The sequence below is a fragment of the Phalacrocorax carbo genome, chromosome 3 (genome assembly GCF_963921805.1).
Source record: "Phalacrocorax carbo chromosome 3, bPhaCar2.1, whole genome shotgun sequence".
Classification (NCBI taxonomy): domain Eukaryota; kingdom Metazoa; phylum Chordata; class Aves; order Suliformes; family Phalacrocoracidae; genus Phalacrocorax; species Phalacrocorax carbo.
The window spans coordinates 115,692,238-115,716,179 of record NC_087515.1 but is presented as its reverse complement, the minus strand read 5'-3'; the positions used below and the strand labels follow the sequence as shown (position 1 = coordinate 115,716,179).

General features: G+C 38.9%; 1 protein-coding gene across 1 annotated transcript; it reads right to left on the bottom strand.

The window, feature by feature from the left end:
• Nucleotides 1-1,656: 1,656 nt before the first annotated feature.
• On the bottom strand, nucleotides 1,657-21,783 carry DDX1 (DEAD-box helicase 1). Its single transcript, XM_064448070.1, has 26 exons — nucleotides 21,690-21,783; nucleotides 19,687-19,738; nucleotides 18,643-18,706; nucleotides 17,896-17,925; nucleotides 17,561-17,657; nucleotides 16,072-16,119; nucleotides 15,853-15,936; nucleotides 14,883-14,966; nucleotides 14,386-14,462; nucleotides 13,057-13,129; nucleotides 12,865-12,941; nucleotides 11,924-12,038; nucleotides 11,284-11,422; nucleotides 10,212-10,272; nucleotides 8,936-9,034; nucleotides 8,151-8,240; nucleotides 7,400-7,588; nucleotides 6,308-6,359; nucleotides 5,719-5,865; nucleotides 4,895-4,986; nucleotides 4,280-4,352; nucleotides 3,744-3,816; nucleotides 3,587-3,629; nucleotides 3,268-3,363; nucleotides 2,404-2,524; nucleotides 1,657-2,091 (listed from the first exon to the last, which is right to left on the bottom strand). Exons 1-26 carry the CDS (start codon nucleotides 21,703-21,705, stop codon nucleotides 1,961-1,963), a joined length of 2,223 nt encoding a protein of 740 aa, XP_064304140.1. The 5' UTR covers nucleotides 21,706-21,783; the 3' UTR covers nucleotides 1,657-1,960.
• Between the last annotated feature and the right edge of the window lie 2,159 nt (nucleotides 21,784-23,942).

Genomic DNA, 23,942 nt, shown 5'->3' with positions numbered 1-23,942 from the left:
GTAAAGGCATGTGCATTTTGAATAAAAATAATAAAAGACAATGAGCATCCAGGGACAACTGCCTCAACTCAATGTGGTATTAATTCCATTTAGCTTTCTAGTTTGCTTTAGATTTTTAAGACTTATTTTTCTTTTAAATAATCTTAACTTGCTTTCTGAGGAAATTTGATGTTTTCCAGAAAGTTAATCTACTAAAACCCTAAAAAGGCAGCAGTAACTGAAAGCAATATAAAAATCGCAGGCCAGATCCCTCAAAACTATTACAAGTAGTTTGTGTCATCTCATCTAAATACTTTTCCTAGAGATTACTTGTTAGGGCAGGGGGGATTTTATGTTGTTTAGCACCAGACAGTTACGTTCTCAACGTCTCAGTCAGTCTTTAAAGCTTCTCAACCAGAAACTCTTTCCCCCTGTACCTCCCTCACTCTGCAATCTTTGAAGGCACATCAGTAAAACCCTCCTGAAAAAAAGAAATGGCCTAATGTGTACTTTTTAAGAAATTTCAGCTCCTACACCAAGGAAATATAAGTTTTAAATTAGTGGCATGCCTAACATTATACACTTAAAGCAACTTTCATTTTTAGGACTGGAAAAAGCCAGGCAAAGTAGTCACAATTTGAAATCATGCACTGAAGCTTGGATACCCGATAGCTAATCTTGAAAGATATCAGCACTTTGAACATGTAGCAGGCTTATTCTAAATGTTACTCCCTAACAAAAAGATCAATGCTGGTAAGATTTTGATTTCATCTACCCATCCACCCACAGCCCAGGCTTTAAGGTATAAAAAAAGGTATTAAAAGAAGGATTCCATGATTACCAGTTTAGGATCAGGTAAAACCACATAGTCACAGTAAAATTACTACTGAAATGTGTTTCACTTGATGAGAAATCTACACTTTATTATGATAGGTAGGATACTCAGTCTACCCTCTCCAGGTAACATGGCACAAAAAAATGTATTACTTAGCTCATAATGAGTTTAATCTGGTTTTCATTGTGTTCTGCAAGTGTATTGAATGTTTTGTGACTAACCTTGTGCCCTGCTTATAAAGAATTCTACTTTCATTCCGAGTTGTCAGGCATTCCCAATGACCTTTGATATTTTAGGTGTCAACCTGCAAGCAAAGTCATTGAAATTTCTGAAGTATCATTTGAGGACTCACTAAAGAAAAAAGGAACCTAAAATAATCCAAATCAAACTACAGTACCTTCATTTGAACAAATACAACCTGCCTGGAAGCAGCATAGGAAACATTAAGTATTTCAACCTATACTGCTGTGTGAAAAAGATTTTTTGGAAGATTTATGAACTTCTTTGATAGTAGTGTGTTACTCTCCTATGAACTCAGAGTACTGTAGGATTCTTTGTACGAGATCAATTGCAGAAATTTAAGGCACATTAACTTTGAGAATTCTAGTATTACAGCAGCAAAATGCAGTTAGCAGCCTAGATTCAGGGTTTTAAGATAACCAGGAGCTTCAAATACATACTCCAGGAAGTTAAGGTTCCCCCCCCCGATATCTTAAATATAAACAGATTTCTGAATATGGATGCATCTTTAAGAAGCCTACTATTAAAAATTACAGTACACATCAAGTTAAATAATATTAACATATAATCTGCAAAGAAAAGTAAACTCTCCTTCTTCCAGATTTGCTTAACTATACTTTTATTTCCAATAAATCAGAAAGCTATGCAAAGAATGATTCTGCAAATTAATCCTCAAGGCAAGACAAAAAAAGAGCAAAAGAAACCATTTTCAATCTTTGACATCTTTTATTCTATCAAGGCAATAGCTAATAGAGAGTTAACAGTGCTGATCACACTGCTCATCATGCAAGTGGTATATTTAATTTTAATTCTTTTTAACTACTGCTGCTCAAAGACAGGATGGGATTTTTATATTTGCAGGGTAGAGCATTTATTAACTCAAGCCTTGTCTCAAGTGTGGCACGATCAGAATGTTCTGAACAGCTGGTTAGGAAGATAGCCAAGATGCAAGAAAGATGTCTGAGCCTCCTTTTCAAGGGCAGCCAACTCTTGTACTGTAGGTGCCAGAATATCCACATGGCCTTTATACAGCCCACCTGCCAAAAGAGACCCAATCTAAATGACATGTTCAAAACCGTTTTTCAGCAGAACTAATAATGCTTAACCACAGTCATTCACAAAGTTAAAGTAACTTTGTTACCTTGTTAAAAAAAAACACTAACAAACAAAAAGTACAGGCCTACACAACTTTGGTCACCTGCAACCCATAGACTACATGTAACAAATGAAGGAAGACAGCAAAGAACTAGTAGTCTTTTTAAATTTGCTTATTCTGTACTTACACAGCAGATAACCAAAGAAACTAAGCATTGTATAGCAAGGTAACTCAAGAGTAATTCATTGCTTACCACCCAGAGCTCTTTTCTGTCCATATGTAACTTTCCCATCAAAATCATCTACTGGTACTTTTATGTCTGGTTCAACTTGGGCAATAGTGCAGTTTAAGTGTTCTTCAATCTCGCCCAGCAACTAAAAAAAAGAAAGTCTTAAAGCACTCTTATGGTCCAAATCTTCAGTCAGACTAGTGTTCTGAACAGACACGTTAAGATAGTCTCAACAGGAACTGTACACAGAAAATAATATGGTCTCAGACACCAAAGACTACCACTTTTTTCTCAAATGGATTATACAAGTTAATTTCCAATCTCAGTATATTTTTACCCTACCTAGAAACCTTTATTTTATATATCACTATTTATGTGAGTGGGGCTACTTTATTATAAAGAGCTTACAGTCCAAGCCTATTTTACCACAGATATCATTTACCCTTCTTTAACATAAAAAGCAGGGAAGCACTGAATTTAACAAGCATTCATACTTGGTATACAAGTCCCAGTGAAAGTGTACTTAAGTGACACACTATTTCCAGGTTAGAGGAACAATAGTTTTAGTTAGTTTTGTAACAAACCATCTAAACAAAAATGTGTAACTAACACCCTGTAACTCTTAGCAGCATTTATTTAGGAAGACCACAGAGAAGCTGAGAATAAGACTCCAACAGAATTGGCTGGGAATATTAAAATAAGCTTTTATAATTAAAGAAATAACTTAGAGATGTATAACTTGCAAAGTTTTCTCATTTCTTCAAACAGAATCAATGGTTAGAAACACCCCAAAATTAGCTTTGTACTTCAACCACGCAGCTAAAAGAATAACTATATCCCACAGTCTTTTAGAGGAATTGGAACATTCTGGTTAAGTAAAATGCTTACCTGCATCTCATTGTACCATATGGTACAACCTCCTTCTTCCTTCAGTCTAGTATTGTAACACCCTTTTCCACGACTACTGCATACATGATACCAAACCTAGAAATAACACAAAACAACTTCTAAACTTTGTGAAATAGTTTAGTGCATTAATTTTGCTTAATTATAGCACAAAAAAATTCAGATATCTATTTAGATTCCCTTTCAATTATGCAAGAACAAACAAGCAGTTTTCGAATGCAGGATATTAAAGTCAGATATCAGCTGTGGACAGAACTTCAGAAAATAAAGTCTGTTCAATTTTGCTTTGGAGCATTATTACCTTTTCTTTCTCTTTTGCTACAAGGGAGATTGCCAGACCCATCCTGAAATATTAGGGGAGAAGAGAGAAAGAAAAGTGTATTTCAATAAGTACTGCCAACTTAAGAAGCAACAAAAAACTCAAGAAAATGTGGCAACTACTCTGAACAGATACATACCTCTCAGCTCTGCCTACTCTTCCAATTCGATGAACATAGTTCTGTTTTTCATCAGGGAGTGTGACGTTGATAACTGCATAAGATACACGCAAGCCACAGAGAAGAAAAGTTGTTGTTGTTTTTTTTTAAATATATGAGCTAAGGTCACAGATCAGACACCCAAAATAAATATAATTTTGATTGCTGCAATTCCTCTCCGCAGACCACATACATACTTTATGTTCTATTACAGCAGTTACAGGTGTCATTACCTGCACTACCTGCTCTTAAGACTTCCACTGTAAAACTGCTTTCCCCACGATTATTTTTTGATGAGAGTGGAAAAACAAATGAAGAATCCCCAACAATGCAGATCATTAGGTATCTGAGCAGGTATGATGAACAATCAGATTAAAAAGGCTTGAAATAGGCAACTTAAAATCTACAACTTTTTCAAATGAAGCTGTAAGTCATATACCTGTTTTTACTAGTTGACAGGGCTGCAAATATATTGAAGCCATATGCAATTTAACAGCTTAGTTTAAGTCGTGTCTTACCATACGGAACACCATGAATATCAATTCCTCTAGCAGCAACATCTGTGCAGATCAAGAAACGGACATCTCCTCTCTACGAAAACAGTTGTAAGAAGCGTTGTACTAAAACCAAACGAAACCCCAAGCAATGAAACAGTAGTCCTTCCCATTTACTTCACCTTGAAGTATCTCTGCACATTTAGGAACACTTCAAATGAAGCTCCTCCACAGTACCACAGTGCTTTCTGAATATGAATAGCTTAATCAATTTACACTTCTCCCCCAACCACATAAGGCAAGTATAAATCCATGAATGGCTTAATCAAAACCAAACTGTAACTTTTTTTAATATTCAAGAACCAAAGACACTAAACAAAGTAAACTGTTACAGAGCTTAAATATAGGTTTTATTTTAAAGCAAGCCCACCTACCCTCTCAGTGAAAACTCACACAGGTCATACTGACTGACAGTATAGATTTTCACCTACAGAAATCGTGCCTCACAGAATTTTTGGAAGTGGCTCATAGAGCATTTGAATGAAATTTAACTTAAGTGGAGAACTAGAACCACTAATTAACATATGATTTCAGTTATTGGGAAGAGAGGGTAAAGCCTTCAAGAATCTGTTGCCTCACCTTAAATCTTTCCAGGTTTTGCTTTCTTTCTTGAGGTTTTCTGTCACCATGCAGACAGACACATGAGAACTGATGTCCCTTCCTATCAGGGCCTGAAAGAGTTGCTATGTATTAATAACATCATATATGTAGTTTTGACACTACACCATGCAGAACTGGAAAAAAAGTACATTTTGTGGTCACAACTCAGGGGATTTTCACTGAATTTATTACCAATTACATAAACTTCTAATTACTGATAAAAACGTTGGGGAAAAACAAGACAAAAACACTAAACAAACACCTTTCCTCACCCCTCCCCAGAGGATGTCTGTGTAGGCATGTCTACTCACTCCTTCCTAGTGTAAGCTTCCCTTGTTTCTCCAAGCAAGGTGTGTCTTCATCTTTTTCCTCACACATCCCCTTTTCAGTGTCCCCCCACGTTTTCTCTCACATTTTTCCTTCCCTACCTCCTTACGTGTGTACTTTTGTACACACACATTTCCTCCTGCACCTCCAGCTCCTAGCAACTATTGCTTTTTCTAATATACATTTCAAAGGCACCCTACGCTCTTCTCATAGGTTCAAATTTTGGTTCATGATGGGTTGCTTCCGGCCATTTCAGAGCTGTGTGGAACAGACACAGGGCAGTTCATTGCCTCTACCTGCAAAGGGTACCCCTGCAGCTCCCTGCTGCCAAACCCTGATTTTTAAGCCTAATAAGTATGTCAAAAACCTTGAAGCAGAATTTTATTTGCATGGTGTCCAAACATCAGTGATCGTATAATTTGGCTTTGAAATAAACAGGAAAGTAAGCAGAATAAGATTTTGGTGAGAAATATTACCTCCGCCTTGTTGGATGAAGTACTGCTCCATATTATCACAGTCTATTTTAGTCCTGCAGAAAATAATGGCTTGGTCCATCTTGTGTTCTTTGATTGCCCGAACAGTATATTCTCCTTTTAGAATTTTAATAGCCTCAGACCACATTTCTGAGTAAATAAAGAAGTTATTTTACTCAAATTGTTTAAAAATATGAAGTCTTTCAACAGCATACCATTTAAAGTTCTCTAGCCCTTCAGTAGACAGTTAAACATTTATGAGCAAAGCAGGGGAGCTAGACCTTCAGTTTGCCTCGCCCATGGTCCCATGCTACAAGGTAATATATTACAGAAAGAACAAAACTACTACAGAGTTTCAAGTTACACACACCAACAAGCACTTGCTGTTTACACACCTGCAAAAATCTATTCAGGCCTTTCTCTCTCCCCTCTAATTACAGAAACATATTTCTCTTGACAACTACTAAAACATAGAAATAAAAATTTGGAAGAACATGACTCGAGGCTGTTATGTACTATAATTTAGTTTTACTTCATAATATTTACAAAAGATTATTTCACAAGCTATTATTTAACTAACGCTGCTGATTACCTGGAGTGTTAGCACCAGGTCGTGTATTGTCTTTTGCATGTACTTCATCAGTCTAGGGAAAAAAAACCCAAACAAATAAAACCCCCAAGTCATTAGTCCATACTTCACAGAGGAAACTCCATTAACTTATAATTAGCAAGAAATAAATGAAGTTTAAAAGTAATCTTAGCATTCTGTTCTCGTGCCAGACAGAAGTTAAGCTACCTTTATCTTACCTTTGGACTTAGACCTTTAGCTGAACAAAACTTGTTCATGAAAAAGACAAAATTATTTATGTAGACATTGGATAGAAACTACCTTTGAAAAAAGTGATGAATTAAAAAAACAAAACACCAAACCTGAAACTAATGTACTAGAAACATGGCTAAACCATACAAACACTGTTGTTCCTTATCTTTTTCCCTGTGCTAGGCTGAATCAGATATAAACCTAAAACCTAAATGAAATAAATTCATGCTCAAGCTTATTGAAAAGGCTCTCAGACCTAACAAAGGGATGTTCCAGAGATAATGAGCAGTTAACAAAACCTATTGATTGTAACTGCATAAGAGTAGCTGAGAACAAGATACAGTCACAGGTTATTCAGAACTCAAAAACTAAAGACTTCAACAACACCACCACCACCTTCTCACGTGAATAGGTGTCAAGTTACTGTAGAATTTAAACTAGTCTCAAATGTAGTCTGAGATGAAAACCATTACTTTAAATATTGCTTATCTCACAGGTGTTAGAAACAAACCTTTACAGATGATCTGTGTTAGAAGGTTTACTTCCTCCTGATCAATCAGGAAAGACGGGTACTAACTACAATTAGGTCACAGACCATTAGCCGTGAAATGAGTGAAAGGCGGTGCAGTGCCATTGTTCTCTAGCACAAACCAATGCTACTCTACCAAGATCTTCCTCATCATGTTTGTAAGACTGAGCTGTTCAGAAACAGTGTTATGACACTACCAATATCGCTATGCTGGAACAAATAATCTCAGCTGTTTCCATAGCTGGCAAAGATCCTACAACATTAGGCCCCCATTCTGAAGGTTAAATAGGTAAACATGGACAAGTAATCTTCATTTTCAGTTATAGACCACTTACCCTGATATGATTCTTGCCGAGCCTTTCCCAGAGTTTGTCAGCTTTTGGATTTACAAGCACAACTACATGGTGTACAGTTTCAGGGACAGAATCTTCTCCTTTCAAATCAACCCAGGTAGGAAAATGCATGATCTTTTCAGATAGTTTTTTCACATCAAAAGAATGTAGTGTTGCAGAGCACACAATCACCTGAGAAGAGAGGCACATAGATACCACTGAAGATCAGAGTCTCCCAGCAAAAAACGTCAAACTGGAAGAATGTTGAATAGCATAATGTAGCACAACAGTAGGAGTCCCTGACTGGGACCCCCTGGCTCTCATCACAGGAACAAGAATTAAGACACAAAATAAGTTACTTAACTATTCTCTTACACAAACGCAATCATTTAAGAGGAAGAAAGCAGAATTAGAGAGCTGGTGAATCAAAATTGTTAGAACATTAGAAATCATAATGTATGTAGTCACTAATTTTTCAGATACTTTTATATCTAAATAACCCAAATACTTGCTAAACACTGGGCTTCAAGATCTAGGATCCTCAAAATACATGTTCACAGGCAATTACTGAACCCAGTGGACCAGGGTTACTTTTGGATAAGGGGTGTAAAAAAACTCAACTTCAAATAAGCATGCTCCATGCCATGTAATGGTCAACAAGTGAAAGCAGTGCATACCATAAAAAAAACCCAAACCCCAACCAATCAAAACAAACACACCTCCAAACCCACAAAACCAAGAACAAACTTTATACCTGAAGTCTCTTTCCATCTGAAGTTATCTGAGGAATTTGACTGTGGATCCTGTTTATGAAATCTGAATATCCTTGGAGGAGAAGGCCATCCTACATGGGAATAAAATAAAAGAAAACAAGCTGCAATCCTTATTTCTCAGTCTATACACTTGAGTTAAATAAGGAATACACCTCTAGTCTCAGAAGTTCTCTCTTTTAATTAGCTGGACAGGTCAATGCCTAGCTTTGACTTTATTGCTAGAGAGGAAAAAAAGGAATAAATTTGGAGTATTTACAAGTACAGCTGCTGTGCTTCACAGGATATTGAACATCTGTCTCAGCAGCTTCTCTTAGCTAGTACCCCAAGACATTGCATCTTTGTGATTATTCAGTTGTACTACAACAGATGAGAGAGAGAGGGGCATTCATTCCATAGCACATTGACTACAACATCATTGGCTTTGAGACCTGCTGGGTAACCAGAAATTCTTATCTTGTCTTTGTCCTTTCAAGTTGCCTGTACAGTGACAGGGTAGACTTCACTAATCTTGTGAATACACCCTGAAATATATTTCTCTATCAGAAAAAATTCAAATGGCTTTTCTAGAAAGGCTACAAGGAGAAAAAAAATGTGTAGGTTACTATGGTTAGAAATAAGAAGATTGACCTGAAATAGCCTATAGTTGCTAATTGTTGTTCTACTCAAGTACCAAATGACATTTGGTACTGAAGAACAATGACATTTCACTTATTCTTTTAGGAAATGTTATATTGCATTTAAGAACAGAACTTAGTTCTCTACGTACAGCTTCGTCCAGAACCAGGAATCTAACTTGAGATAAATTAAGCTTTCCTGTTGAGACCAGGTCATCAAGTCTTCCAGGAGTTCCAACAACAATATCCACCTGTGAAATACAGTAAGGGTATGAATTGGTCCCGTAACTAACTAGAGGCATTACCAGCTTTGCCTAAATTTATGTTATGAAACCATTATCAGTATGATGCCCTATCTTCTATTAATTATAACTGCACAGAATCTTAAGACTGATTTGGTTAGGAGAGGTCTCTTGAGGTCATCTGGTTCACACTCCCACTATCATATGCAGAGCAAGGACAATTTTCAAGTTGCTTTGGAGTACTCAGAAAGTTGCCCAGTAAAATTTGCAGTATCTTCAAGGATAGAGATCCCACAGCCTCCCTGGGCAACCTTTATGTCAGTTCTACGGCCATTTCATTAGCAGACCCTGCTTTAGGCAGGAAGTCTTCCCTTCGTTTGGAAAGTGTTGTGCCCCTGCTCCCTTTTCCCCATGCTTCTTTCCCAACCCCTGAAAAAACTGTGCAACTTTGTTATCTGAAGCCAGATTTGTTTTTAAATGGGGATAAAATAAATTCAGCTTTTCCTACTTTGGAAGTATACCTATCAAGTCTACCAACTATAGAAACAACTTAAGATTTTGCCAGATGGAAGGGTTCACCATCACGAATTTAGCATTCACATACAAGTCTAGCAATCTTTCAGTTCAAATCAGAAAATCTGTATTTTGGCAGCTAGAATCACTGAAAAATCGTATCAATAGTGACGTCGTCTCACTTCCAAAAGCAAGTCTTAAAAAAGCCAAAATCACTACGCTACCCCTGCAGCAGGACTGAATTGACTGTATGTCCCACACTGCTGAAACTAAACTTGTTCCTTCTTACGTAGGACTGGTTTGTGGTATAGGTTGACCCCGGTAATTGCAGACAAGTTTTATTCACACAAACATGAAGCAGAAGTTAATAGGAAAACTGTCTCTGTCTTGCTAGTTAAGGACAAATGGCAAAATTACACCTTTATTTTAAAATTTCAGAAGTACTCAGGCTTCCACAGAATTTGACCAAGGACTGTATGCATTTGTATTGACAGTTGCCATGGAAGTAAAGCAACAAATGCTAGATCAGTGCAAACGAGCTTGCTATCAACTGCACCATTTCTTTTTATCATGTTTACAGGAGTTACAAGAAGCACCATTACTATTCCCTGGCAACATCATGAGTTATTCAGAACCCAAACCATTAAATCATATGAACAAAAACACAACTTACTCCTTGTTCCAGTACAGAGAGTTGATCTCTTGCAGCAACCCCACCAATAATCAACAGTTCCCTAAAATTACATCAACATACTTTGACATTAGCTAATTTTTTTTTTAAATTCAGAAGATATATTAAACATCTGGCTAAAGATTCTTTTATTAGTAGTTAATGATTAATAGCTCTGAACAATAATTTTATGAACATAAGCATAGGAAAAAATAATTTTAAAATTCATCCCTTCACATGTACTCTATTGTATTTCAATTAAAGAAGTAAAAGTTTTTTACCAAGTTGTATTTGAATTTGATTATTTTATCGCTGTTGTATTAAACATCATAACCAGTTAAATCTTAAAGAATCCATTCCTTAAAAATCTAAAACCTAAGTTTGGTAAGTTTCCTGTGTTATTGATAGCTGGAAACACAAACGACAGTAAACTAAATGAATCTAAGATCACAGTTCACCTCTCCCCGTTGCTATTCCCTTTCAATTCTGGTAAAAGCACTCTTGTAAATTGAGTGCAGTTTGTAAAACTTAAACAAGAGTCTCTATATTCTAAGCACAGTCAAAAGAGACACAGTTTAGACCAAAGTAGCTTGTAGATGATTCATTTTTCAGAATTGCACCCCCATGCTAATCACTGCAACATCTGTCCTGTGAGCACACTAATGTAAACAGAGCAGACCTTGTATATAACTATTTGTTGGAGATGAACAAACAAAATCAGGGCACAGGCAGGTGGGGGACACAGGAAGGTGCTTAGACAAGTAGTGCAGTAAGCAGATGCGCTTTTCTTGATTAAAAAATTAATTATCATACATCTTTGATAATCTGAAGAAAAAAAATAATAGAGCCATCATTACCAGAAAGTAGCCCATACATAAAACACATCAAAAAAACCCCTAACTGGTCTGACTGTAGCTGAAAAGTCAGAAGGTTGGTTAGTAGCAGATATTACTGAGGCTATTATCAGCAATAGAGCAGATTAAGGTCCACTTAGCTATAAAGTGGAACACCTCCCCACCCCAACCCCAAAATCACATCTACGGACAATACCATAATATAACAGATGCACTGTTACCTTAATTTGGGATTATCGACATATTTTTTGAATTGCTTCACATTGTTCAAAGTTTGTTCTGCAAGCTCTCTTGATGGTTCCACAATCAATGCTTTTGGAGCATTTGGAAGGTTCTGTGTTTGAACCACTTGTGCATTTCCTAAGTGAAAAAATTATGCCATTAATACAAACTACATTCCTGTCATGGAATTTTTTACTGGAAATAAACTTGGATTTTCTACTAATAATCTAAAACCTCATGATTGTAAATGTTCCATTACAGGGTGATGTGGCTCACTCAAGTACGAATAGCTTCAGATTAATATGCAGAGGTTACAACTGAATCTTGCCACAATAGTGGGTATACTGGCCATGCAGTGTAATTAATTTTATTGCAGGGCTTAAACACACACACGCTTATTTTTAAGATAACAGTGTGAGTAACTTAGCTGAACTTCTCTTTTTATCTGATGCATTTCTAAATTCAAAATTTTAGACTATTTGTGTCTAAAATCAAGAAAATTTGGAATACTTTAAAAAAGCACTAATATTGCTACCAGTAAGACCTTGATACAGCAATAATGAAGCAATTAGTGATCAGAAGATGCTCTGTAACACAGTCTGAATATAGAACTGAGAGAAGTTTAAAAATCTAACCTACCTGAGTGCTGTGATTTTACAACATGACCATCAGGAGCCTTGCAAAGGCCAATATAGCCATCTTTCGGTGGAAACTTGAAGTCTTCTTCACCAAAATTGAATTTCAATTCAGCATTCTAGATTTCAACAAAGTTGTGTCATACAGACAGACTCAAGAGACCATGTAAAATGAGAAACAATTACACAATTAATTTCCCCATGAGAAGCCAGCTAGACGAGGAGATGGGGAAGGTGGTGTTTTCTCCCATTCTACACATTCCCCTTCCCAAAGTCATCTAAAGCCTACCAGACCCTTCTGTGTGTGGTTCTAGTTCTTAAAACTCTTTTCTTCTACATCAAAATATTCCCACACTTACAAACACATGGAAGCCTTTTTTGAACTGTTACATTACATTCATTTTCAATAACAAACCATAGTTTAAAAAAAACAAACAAACAAACCACACTTATTGACTTGTACATTTCTCTGATCACCAAAACATTTTGCTAAAACCTTTACTCAGTAAGAGATCATCCCAGAGAGACTAACTCCACGACATACTACTACACTACTGTAACACTCAAGCTGAGAACAAATCAAACAATAATTTTGGCATTTTCAAATTATTTATCTGTTGATTTGTAGTGTATGAAAGCTCAATACAGGCAAGATAGCAGTGGCATTAGGAATTAGGCATCCATGCTATTGTACCCTTACATTCCCGTTTAAGTATTTAAATTTGAATTTAAACATTCAATATATTAATTTGAACAGTACTTGTCAAAGCCAACATACTGTGGTGACCTCTCCTGTACTAAATCCCAGTAGACCATGGGAAACAAAGAGTGTACAAGCACAACTACAGTAGTTGTAGATGGTTATGCAAGTTTCATACATGAGTAGTTAGTTACCAAAACTAGACAATTTTCATGACCTTACACATCTGTGATATTCCTAATTACCTTGAGTACACAAGCTGCAAAAAGTGCTTGGTTCCTTATGTGTGGTGGGATTTCAAATGCAAGGCCAAGGTCCTTCCCTGAAAGGAGGGTTCATTCAGTCAGACTCCGCATGTGTGTGTGTTCCTCTCCTTTCCCCTCCCCCAATAGAAGCATCCCAGTAAAATTCGAAAGAAGAAAGTGAATAAAACTTACCATTTTTGGAAAATTTTATTTGTCCTTTATCTATGTCTAGATAACACCCAATTGTATCATGCATAGTGAATTCCTGTAACAAGAAGTTTGTGAAACAAAGAGATTAGTATTCGGTGTATTAAGAAAACTGAATGCTTACAGACTGTCAACTTTTACAGTTTTCCCACTTCTCTCTACTAAATGCTAATTTCTGAGAGAAGCAAGTTCAATTTTTATTCCAACAACACTGCTGTAAATAGCATGCATGTTTTTATTTGATTACATATCTTCAGTAAACTGCCCAATTTATCTTAGATATTTAAACATTTATTGCTGCTTTAAATTCACTTTAAAACCGAACACTTTGACAATGATAAATTTTAGTCATTTACCTGGAAGTATTCTGCATTATGGAAAAGTGCATTAATCATGCATTTATTAGCCAATGTAAATCTAAGCTTAGAGCACCAAACATGGTAACAGAGACTTGTATTTTGACAATATGAAAAGCCTAACTCTTGCAGGAGATACTGTATTCATGTTAGGAATACTTAAGAACTTTGTTTAAATATCTTGAAATCTGTTAATTGTAAAAGTATTCAATAAAACCTGTATATTATAAAGTGCTTCTAATTCAACAGCTCAGAGGTCACTACTATAAAAAAAAGCTACAATAGTCATAAAGTTGCAAGTTTGCTAATACCACAAAAAGACGTAAGTTTCTGCTGTATTATGCATAGTTATATAAATTATGCTTAAACATCTGAACTCTTCACTGGCACGCTACACTAAAACCACCACAGATATTTCTGGTAGACATTTTCAGAAGTGTACATTAACGTAACAGTTCTAATGGCAAACCCAACTCAATAGCCAGAAAGAAAGCATGACTAACTACATCTTATTAGCATTTAAATATGTGTCTTTACATATTACAGTTGTGTGATTGCTTCTACTTTAACTACTAGTAAACCATATATGATACCCTCACTCAGATATTCACCAAGGTATACAGACAGGTTGGTGCTGTTTAAACTAAGGCTGAAATAAGTCAAGAAATAAACTCAAGAGCTCGTTAACCTCTATCCTGTAACACACAGAAAAGGTTTATCTTCTAAATGAGAGTCAATATAATTGCAGTCTAGCCAAAATCATAAGCCTCAAGCTGATAACTGCTGTTGTTAAAACTGTTAATAAGCTTTTATCCAAAAATGCTTTAATGTTTCATGGTACTTTTGCCCAGTGATCTTCCCTTAAGAAGTTAACACTATTACAAAAGACAGCAGATTGTTGCAGCACAGAACAAACATGCAAAACTTTTGTTTCCACCAATAAGCAATTCAAGCTTACCTCACCGTAGCTGTCAAACTGCTTGTTGTGAGATTTCTTACCAGTTCCACCAAAGCCAAAGCCAAATTTATCAGTGCCTGAAGACAAGACACAGTATAGCTTTTTAAACTTTTGGTTGACAGGTTACGTTTTTTTCCTCTTTGTATTGACAACTGAAACCGCTAACCCTACCGTGTAAAAAAAAAAACAAACCACAGTGCTAAAGACTTCTAGCTTTGATATATGCTAAACTAGTACTTTTGTACTGTACATTTATTGATTTTACTAGTCTTGTCTTCTTCATTAAAAATTGAAATAAAGGGAAAGAAGTCACAAGAGGCAAGAGACTTTGCCACCATCTAAGCAGATTTCCTCTTACAGGAAGAGCAACAATTGTAAAAAAAAAACCTGCTATCCTTCCCAAGGAACCTGTTCCCGGCAAGACTAGAACAGGACTCCAGCCATTCCATATGAATATGAAAACTATCTATGGGATTCTTCTTTTGAAGGGAACTCACCCAAATCTAGTGAAGCCTGCATAGTTGACCAACCAACTCTGCACAAGCCTTGGTCATGACAGGAAACTTCATAGTAGTATTTCCCTTTAAAAGAGAAAGGAAGGGTGTAAAACAACACAAACTTTGATTTCATCATGGTGGTTCAGTTTGGCTGCTTCCAAGACCATGCAAGTCTAACATTTCCACCCCAGCTGAAAGTATCAAAATCCCCTTTTGTGTTAGCATAGAAAGGTTCTGTAGGTACCTATGTATGTAATGATTAAAGATTATCAGAGAACAGCAAGCAAGGGACAAAGTGCATGCTGAGAGGTAGTGTGTGAAAGGCTCCAAAGGAGTGATAAGCTAGAGAGACCAGTGGTTCTACTGAATCCACAAGAACTGATAAACATCACGGGTCTGCCTAATCAGTACAAGACCACCAGCATCAGCAATTGGTTGTGTAACTTGAACCGCATCCAACTGGCTGCTACATACAGACAGACTAGGGGATTATCTGCACAGCTGATGAAATGAGACTGTTTGAGGGTCTTTCTGAACACCCACCTAGAACCCCTGGAGTATCAGTATGACTCTGCTTCTGAGTACAGAGTTGGGGCTGGCCTCTCAACTGTTGCTCCAACCATGTAACCATGAAATTTGTGTAGCCTCATGTCTGTGTGAAGTGTGTGAGGAAACAACTGAAAGTGCTGTGTCAGTAGCTATTTCCTGTTAACAACACCTTAAGAAAACATGTTCTAATGAATATTAATTGTGATTCTGTCTCCTCCTCCAGCTCAATCCCCTGTCAGGGAAAAGGTAATTTACAGCACAAGGATAGCAAGACAGAGGTATTTGCCATTCCAAAGTCTTCAACTAGCTCATATGGATAACAAGTTTTAAATGCAACCATCTACATTAACAGTGGGTGATAAGTAGGCATTTCAGTTCAAACTTCTAGAAGAGTCTCCAAAATACATAATTTTATACCTACCTTTAGTCACGCCTCTCGTTGCTCTGCATCCATGCCATTCTTTTACCTCTCTGCTTTGGCAACACAAACCATCTGATCCAATTGCTGAAAATTACAAGATCGTTTTAGTTAAAGAAATTGCCTGGCTGCTTTTAAAAGAAATTTTCATGCATACTTTCTTCTAGTTTATTCTTTGTTTCACCATGCAAACATTTTCAAGTGAACATTTGTACAACTCACCAAAAGCTGATCCTCTATCGTATGGGTTCATCTGCCATTTATTGAGCACTAGGTTTGAAAGACAGCAACAGAAAACGCATTAAACCAACAAGGTAAGCCTCAAACTCAAAAGTTCACGTTGGCTTTACAGTGCCTGGCTTAATTTTCTGGGGAGACAGCTTTGTTCCAATGCAAGTCATGCCACGAGGTCAAAATGAAGGCTTACAACTTGAAGGAGGGGCACAGATGCACAACGCAGAGGTATTCTATGAAAACTTAGATTATTCCATTAATGAGAACACACATGAAGTTACTTAAAAATACAACTGAAAACAATTAAGACATTTGCAAAATAAGCCACAATTCCATGTAATCACAATCAAATTCATATAGAAAATATCCAAAACTACATTAAAAGCATAAACTTGAAATGTATTTTCTACTTCTATTCCAAGTTTACATTAAGATATTTTCAGGGTATCGGTTAAAATGCCATTACCGAAGAGCACATACACGCACTTCAATTTCTGACTTCATTTTTCACAGGCCCAATAACATGTTGCGATGAAGTCCAGAAGTTCCACAATATAAGCATTTTTTGCAAAACTAGCAATCATTACAATTAGGACTACTGAGTGTATTCATATTACATTCTTTCAGGGAGGATTTTTCTTTTTCCTCTCCAAGTTGACTGTACTGTCACCACTGTAGCAGCCATGTGCTGTCTGTACAGCTACTGTCACTTATATAAACCTCAGTCTATAAAAACCACAGGCTGGAAATGGTTACTAGCTTTCAGGTTGCAAGCTTATCTATACAGATGTATAATAGACCCTCAAATATTGTGAGGATATTATCATGGTTACAATCTGTTCTATATCAGCAGGCTCTGGTCCTGTGCACTTCCGGCTCAGTTGAATGTTTACTAGTTCAAATCTGCAGCAGCTCAAGTTATTCAGCTTCCAAATCTAGCTAGGTGCCAGAAGGAATGCTACAGCTTTATTCAGCACAGCAGAATTGAAAAAAAAACACTACAGTGGTACCCCAGCCACACAAAAAAAGTTGGAGCCTGGAAAAGCTTTCTGCTCAAGCTCACTTAAGAGGCCCAAACCAACTGCGTGGGTGTCATCTATCCCTGCAACTGGAAGAGCTTTTAACTTTAAGCTGGACACTACTACCACGTCGCGTCTTGCAAGGCACTAAGCTACCATGGCTTTCCAAAGAACACTGAAGAGCGTGGCATGGATCAGCCAGCCTTAAGCTGAAGACAATGAACATTACTAAGAGACTGTAGTCAAACACTCCCCGGTTGTTTTCATGAGTCCCCACCTGTAAATTTAAATTAACTGTTTTATAAAATCTGGGGTGATGATATTCTATTTACATTACTCCAAATTAAGGAAAAAATTCTTATCTAATAGCAAGTTAAGTTAATTTTAATTCAGGAGCTGATGGAATCAACATGAATTAACAGTGTTCCAAACCTGTGGTGCATGACACAAACACTTACCTGCCCCACCAGTTTTAATAGTTGCTTTCCCTTTCTTGCCTTCCATCTGGTCCTTTAGTGTTTCATAAACAATCTGGATAACTGGAATACTGAAAGCCTAAAATGGAAAGTTAATTTCATGCCACAGTTTATATAAATATTTCCAGATAGACAGTCAGCCTAGTCTTCAGGTGCAATACCCAGGCCCAGAAACACTTTAAAACATGCTACACATATGTTTGTAAAGACTGTTAATAATACTGCTTAAATACATACACACATTCTCTCTGCACATACACACACCACCTCTCAGTGCTCGCAGACTTCTACTTTCTGCTACAAGTTAGATTACTTACACCAGTTTTTCCACTCCCCGTTTCAGCAGCCTATAGGAAGAAAAATTTAAGAGTTTAACCAGAGTTGCAACTTACACTGTAAGGACTGTTCTACAGTTCTATTTTAGTAAACTACAAGCTAAATTTACTTTTACTCCTGCATAATACAGGAAATCTTAAAGAGTAATTCCATTGCTTTGCACAAGTTAGATGCAAATATAAACATGGAAAACTTCTACAATAGACTTCAAAAAAAAACCAAAAGCTCCCAGAGTCCACCAGAAAAACTACCTACATATGTCCAATTTCTGGAGGCACTACAGAAGATTAGAGGAAGTGTTACTTTGGTTACAGAATCAAGAACACAAAGATCTGCACAAGACATGATGAACAAGGCATACTAATCTGGTATCTCCAAGGTTATCAATACTGAAGCATGTGTTGCAGCAGTATCACTCATGTTTCATGCAGATCAGATATTTATGACAAAAAGGAGTGGAGATGAAATCAGATAGCTCTCATTCATGTGGGAGTGCCTGTCAAGTAGTCAGAAAATAAAGCCTAGAAAGAATGAATCCTATCTGCAAGAACAGCTGGAAACACACGAGGAACAAAAAGAGGTTTTTAGCTGAAGAATATACTTTCTATTGAAGAAGGATATGAGACCTAGTCTACCTATGGACCCTTCTGGAACTAAGAGAACTGACTGAACAAACAACAATTAAAAGACACAGGCTTTCTAGGAATAGGGCTATCCTGCATACGTACCATAAGTACATCACCACCTCCCAGGATCAGCGGGATGGATTCTGCTTGGATATCTGTAGGAAGACTACAGGAAAAAACATATTAACATAAATCAATGTTATCAAAAGAAAAAAGCATTTTTGCTTATATAGGAACCCACAGAAACCACAGTCATCTGCATGATGGGTAATAGCAGGTAAACGTTAGTCTTCCTGGCTTGCAGCTAAGGAAGTGAAAAGAATTCTTCCAAGCTGTCCTTGTAAGTGGAAGAGTGACTAGTGGATGCAGTGGATTCAGTTGCACCCTGACAAGGGGGCTACACCTCACATCACTATGCTAAACTATAAAAGAAACCAATTGATTATATATTCCCTGTTTTCCTTTTTTTCATGTGAGTTTCACTTTTAAAGCCACTTACACAGACCTCATTTATGAAATTCTCATTCAAAACTGTAAAAGAAAGTAAAGATAAATAAGTGTAACCAGCATTTTCAGACAATCATGGCTAATTAATACCATGCAATGAGAAAAGAAGAACTACATATGCTAAGATTGCCCATACTGATAAAATTCTGCATGACTATTCAAAGCAAGCTCTGAAATAAAATATTTTAGCCAAACAAGTAACTAAACCTAGGAATAACAACTTTTATAGTAGACTGACACATAAGTATCCACTCTCAAGAGTACAAACTCAGACCACAGTCTGGAAAATATTTACAAAACTAGCATCAGTTACATGACAGTATTTCATCCAGTAATCCCACAGTACATAATAAACAAACCAGAAGCACAGAGGTAGAAGTACAGAGGCTTTTATCAAACAAATGACACTGACGCATACGCAGCCATGCTTTACTTGTGCAAGTTCATGTTAACACTGCAGTCACAATTTGTGTTCTTCAGTCATTCACACTAAAAAGAAGTCCATGAGATGCAACAACAGTCAAGGAAAACACGTACATGCTTTGATTTAATGTGACAGCAGAGGTACTTTAAGAAGCATGTCATATATTGCTGAAAGGCAAATTAGATTTTGCCAAGCCCAAATGCATTCCTACTTACAGCCAGTCCATCTCCTCTACTGCTTGAGCTATCTCAGGCATAACACCCATTTCTGTAAGACAAGAAAAAAAAGAAACCAACAGTGTTATTTAACTCAACATAGCCCAAAAGATTTCCAAGTATCAACACTTCCAACTACAGACAAAAACAGAAAAGCATTCTTTTTTGGCAACAACTCAGGTAGCCTTCTTTAGAGAACTCAAGTCATAGGTAAGAAGCATACTCCCCTCCCCACATGCGGTTCTGACAGTTATCCCCGTATATAACAGAGTGAGTCAGGTGCATACTAAGCACAGGGGCGGGTGCTGACATAGCAGCAAAGCCAATGCACTGGAAACCGAGTACCATTTCAAGGGCAAGGCACATTTAAGGGAACTGCCTATGGAAGCAACAGGGATGACTTTTTAATCACAAATATCCTGACTCTCTCTACAGTTGAGATGCAAACAGTTTTCAAAAGAAAAAAAATCTGTACCATATAAGGACTCAAATTTGAGAAGATTAAGTTTCTTTTCACCAAATCTTACCTTGCACACTTACAGCATGTATATTAACTAGACAATGCTTTGATTTTCATGCAGTTACTAACTCCATCCAGCTCTGAAAGGTTTTTTCCTTAGATACCCCTTCTGGAAAACTCATATCAAGGTCTGATGATTGTACCTCAGACACACGTCAAATGTGAAGCCACATAGTATCATCTGTATCTTGATAAACAAATTATCTCTATTTAAGAAACTAAAGGAAAAAACAAACCTAGAGCTGTTCAATAGGAAAGCAGATGAAGGTATTATACCATGAAAATAACAATTTAGTGCTGGTTATCTTTTCAGGTGCATAAGGTTACTCTAAACCAATTTCTCTAAGTATAAATATGCACCTTTCTAAAGGAAGCTTTTACATACTACCCTTTACACTGCCACATACTGTTTCACGTATACCATACGGAGAGCTGGGCTGATGTACGTGGATGTACGCAGCCAAAAAATATTCTTCCATTTGCTATAATGCATATGCTATAAGAAACATGTTTTCTTTGTAACATGATTTCAGAAAGCTTTAATATTTTCAAGCGTTAGCCTGTACTCACAAAACAATCAGACAACCCACATAAGCAAACAGCTTTTTCTATAGCAATAAAAATAGACACTAATTGTAAATTATACATAAACGCCTACATTATTTTTTTCCATTTTTAATGTACTTCCAGTCCACATAGTTTAAATCAATATACAGTACAAGGGTTTAATCAAACACTAGCACTAAGACATTTTCCTCAACTACAACCAAATTAATCCTGCTGCTAGCATCTAAACTCATCTCTAGATCTATGGAAAGAGCTTCCGCACTTTTCCTCACGATTAGATGTAAAGAATTCATTTAAAAAATTAATTAAAAGCCTCATATACAATTTTGCAGTACTCTAATGTTGACTGGTCACCTATGTGCGCATATATGTGCATGTGGGGGCACACAGTGATATTTTCTCCTTCAACAGTAAACTTTCAGATTACAGTTCACACACATATTTCAAACTGTACCACCGAACAGAGCTACTCCTACAAAAACCAGTTACGATCCACTACACCACACGGAACTGCTATGACGAGCCTGCTGTTACAGAAACCAGTCAGCCGGAGGAAGGAGCCTGACTCTGAAGCAGCCCCAGCTGCCGGATGGATGCACACCACGTATGCACCAAAGCCAGCAAATCCGCTTGATAGCCACTTCCGAAGGCCTGCAAAGCCCGAGGCGCCGGGAGGAGCACCTCCATCCTCACAGGCCTCCCGACCTTAGCGGGCGCCGCGCTCAGCCACGTACAAGAGCGACCCACGCCGAGGGCAGGCCCCAGGAGCGGCGCACGGCGCTGTCGGCGCCCGCCGGCAGCAGGAGGGCCGGGACCCGCCACCCCGCAAGGCACGGGCGGATCCAGAGGCGAGCGGCTCTCCCGGCGCTCTGCTGCCGGCAACACCTGAACACCTTCCCGCCCCGGCGGCACCTACCCGAGAACGCCGCCATCTTGGCACCACGGCACCGCCGACACGGCAAGGCGCAGGCGCGCGGCCTGCGCACTCCGTTATGGAGCCGGGTGGGAGGCGGGCGGCGCCGCGCGGCGCGTTCCGGCCCCCGCCCCGCCCATCTTCATTTTATGTGCTTCCTTTCTTTCACTGTTATCCGCTACATCTGTCAATCATAATTTTGCTTGCTTTTAGAAAATGATGAATCCAATAATTTTTAAAGACACGAATATAGCGCTGATACAGATTTTAAGGATGATTTCCACAGAGCACTAGAGCTCTTGATCCCCAGGTGTAAGAAATCAGGCAAGGAAGGCAAGAGGCCAGCATGGATGAGTCGAGACCGGCTGGTCAAACTGAAGGGCAAGAACGAAATGCACAGGCAGTGGAAGCAGGGGCAGGTACCCTGGGAACAGTACAGGGACGCTGCCCCGTTAGGTAGGGATGGGGTGAGGAAGGTCAAGGCGCAGCCGTAGGTGAACTTGGCAGAGGACGCAAAGAGTAGTAAGAAGGGCTTCTGCAGGTATGCCAGCCAGAAAAGGAAGGTCAAAGGCAGTGTAACCCCACTGATGAGCAAGGCTGGCAAACTGGTAACAATGGATGAGGAGAAGGATGAGGAGAAGGATGAGGAGAAGGCTCGGCAGCTTCTTTGCCTCGGTCCTCACTGGCAGCCTCTCTTCCCACACCCCTCGAGCAGATGGAGCGCAAGATGGGGTTTGGGGGAACAAAGTCTCTCCAGCTGTAAGAGAAGATCTAGTTTGTGACCACCTGAGGACTGTGAACATACATAAGTCTATGGCACCTGAGGAGGTGCATCCCAGAGTCCAGAGGGAATTGGCTGATGTAGTCACCAGGCCACCCTCCCTCCATGATATTTGAGAAGTCATGGCAGTCGGGTGAAGCCCCTGGTGACTGGAAAGAGGGAAACGTTGCACCCATTTTTAAAAAGGGTAGAAGGGAGGACCCTGGGAACTACTGACCTGTCATCCTCTCCTCTGTGCCTGGGAAGGTCATGGAGCAGATCCTCCCAGAAGCTATGCTGAGGCACATGGAGGACAGGGAGGTGATCTGAGACAGCCAGCACGGCTTCACCAAGGGCAAGTCCTGCCTGACCAACCTAGTGGCCTCCTATGATAGAGTGACTACATCAGTGGACAAGGGAAGAGCCTCAGGTGGCGTCCATGTGGATTTCTGTAAGGCCTTTGATGTGGTCCCCCACAGCATCCTTCTCCCTAAACTAGAGAGAGATAGATTTGATGGGTGGAGTGTTTGGTGGATGAGGAATTGGTTGGATGGTCACATCCAGAGGGTAGTGGCTCAGTGTCCAGATGGAGATGGCTGAGAAGTGATGTCCCTCAGAGGTCTGTACAGGGATCAGTACTGTTGAATATCTTCATCAATGACATAGTGGGATCAAGTGCAGTCTCAGCAAGTTTGCAGATGACACCAAGCTGAGCAGTGCAGCTGACATGCCAGAAGGACGGGATGCCATCCAGAGAGACCTGGACAATCTGGAGATGTGGGCCTGTGTAAACCTCATGAGTTTCAACAAGGCCAAGATCAGGGTCCTGCACCTGGGTCAGGGCAACTCCCAATATCAATACAGGCTGGGGGATGAAGGGAGTGAGAGCAGCCCTGCTCTCAAGTCAAGAGAAGGACTTGGCGTACTGGTGGACGAAAAGCTGGACATGAGCCAACAATGTGCGCTCGCAGCCCAGAAGGCCAACCATAACCTGGGCTGCATCAAAAGCCAGCAGCTTGAGGGAGGAGATTCTGCCCCTCTGCTCCGTTCCGCTCTCGTGAGAGGCCACCTGGAGTCCTGCATCCAGCTCTGGAGCCCTCAGCACACGAAGGGCGTGGACCTGTTGGAGCGGGTCCAGAGGAGGGCCACAAAAATGGTCCGAGGGCTGAAGCCCCTTTGCTGTGAGGACAGGCTAAGAGAGTTGGGATTGTTCATCCTGGAGAAGGCTGCGGGCAGACCTTATTGCAGCATTCCAGTACTTAAAGGGGGACTATAGGAAAGACGGGGACAGACTTTTGTGCAGGGCCTGTTGCAATAGGACAAAGGGTAATGGTTTTAAGCATAAATAGGGTAAATTTAGACTGGATATTTTTTATGAAGAGGGTGGTGAAGCATTGGAACAGGTTGCCCAGAGAGGTGGGCCTGTCAGGGACTAGACACTTGTCTCAACATTGTTGCCAGGCAAGTTTCTCTATCAAAGGCTGATCACTACGGCA

Bases quoted from the DNA above. Each gene is read 5' to 3' on its own strand.
- DDX1 (XM_064448070.1), bottom strand. The intron at 14,463-14,882 runs GTGAGTTCCCTT...TCTTGTCTTCAG, and splicing joins GCAGGCTTCACTAGATTTGG to GCACTGATAAATTTGGCTTT. The intron at 7,589-8,150 runs GTATAAAGTTTG...CTCTCTTCTCAG, and splicing joins CAGATGGAAAGAGACTTCAG to GTGATTGTGTGCTCTGCAAC.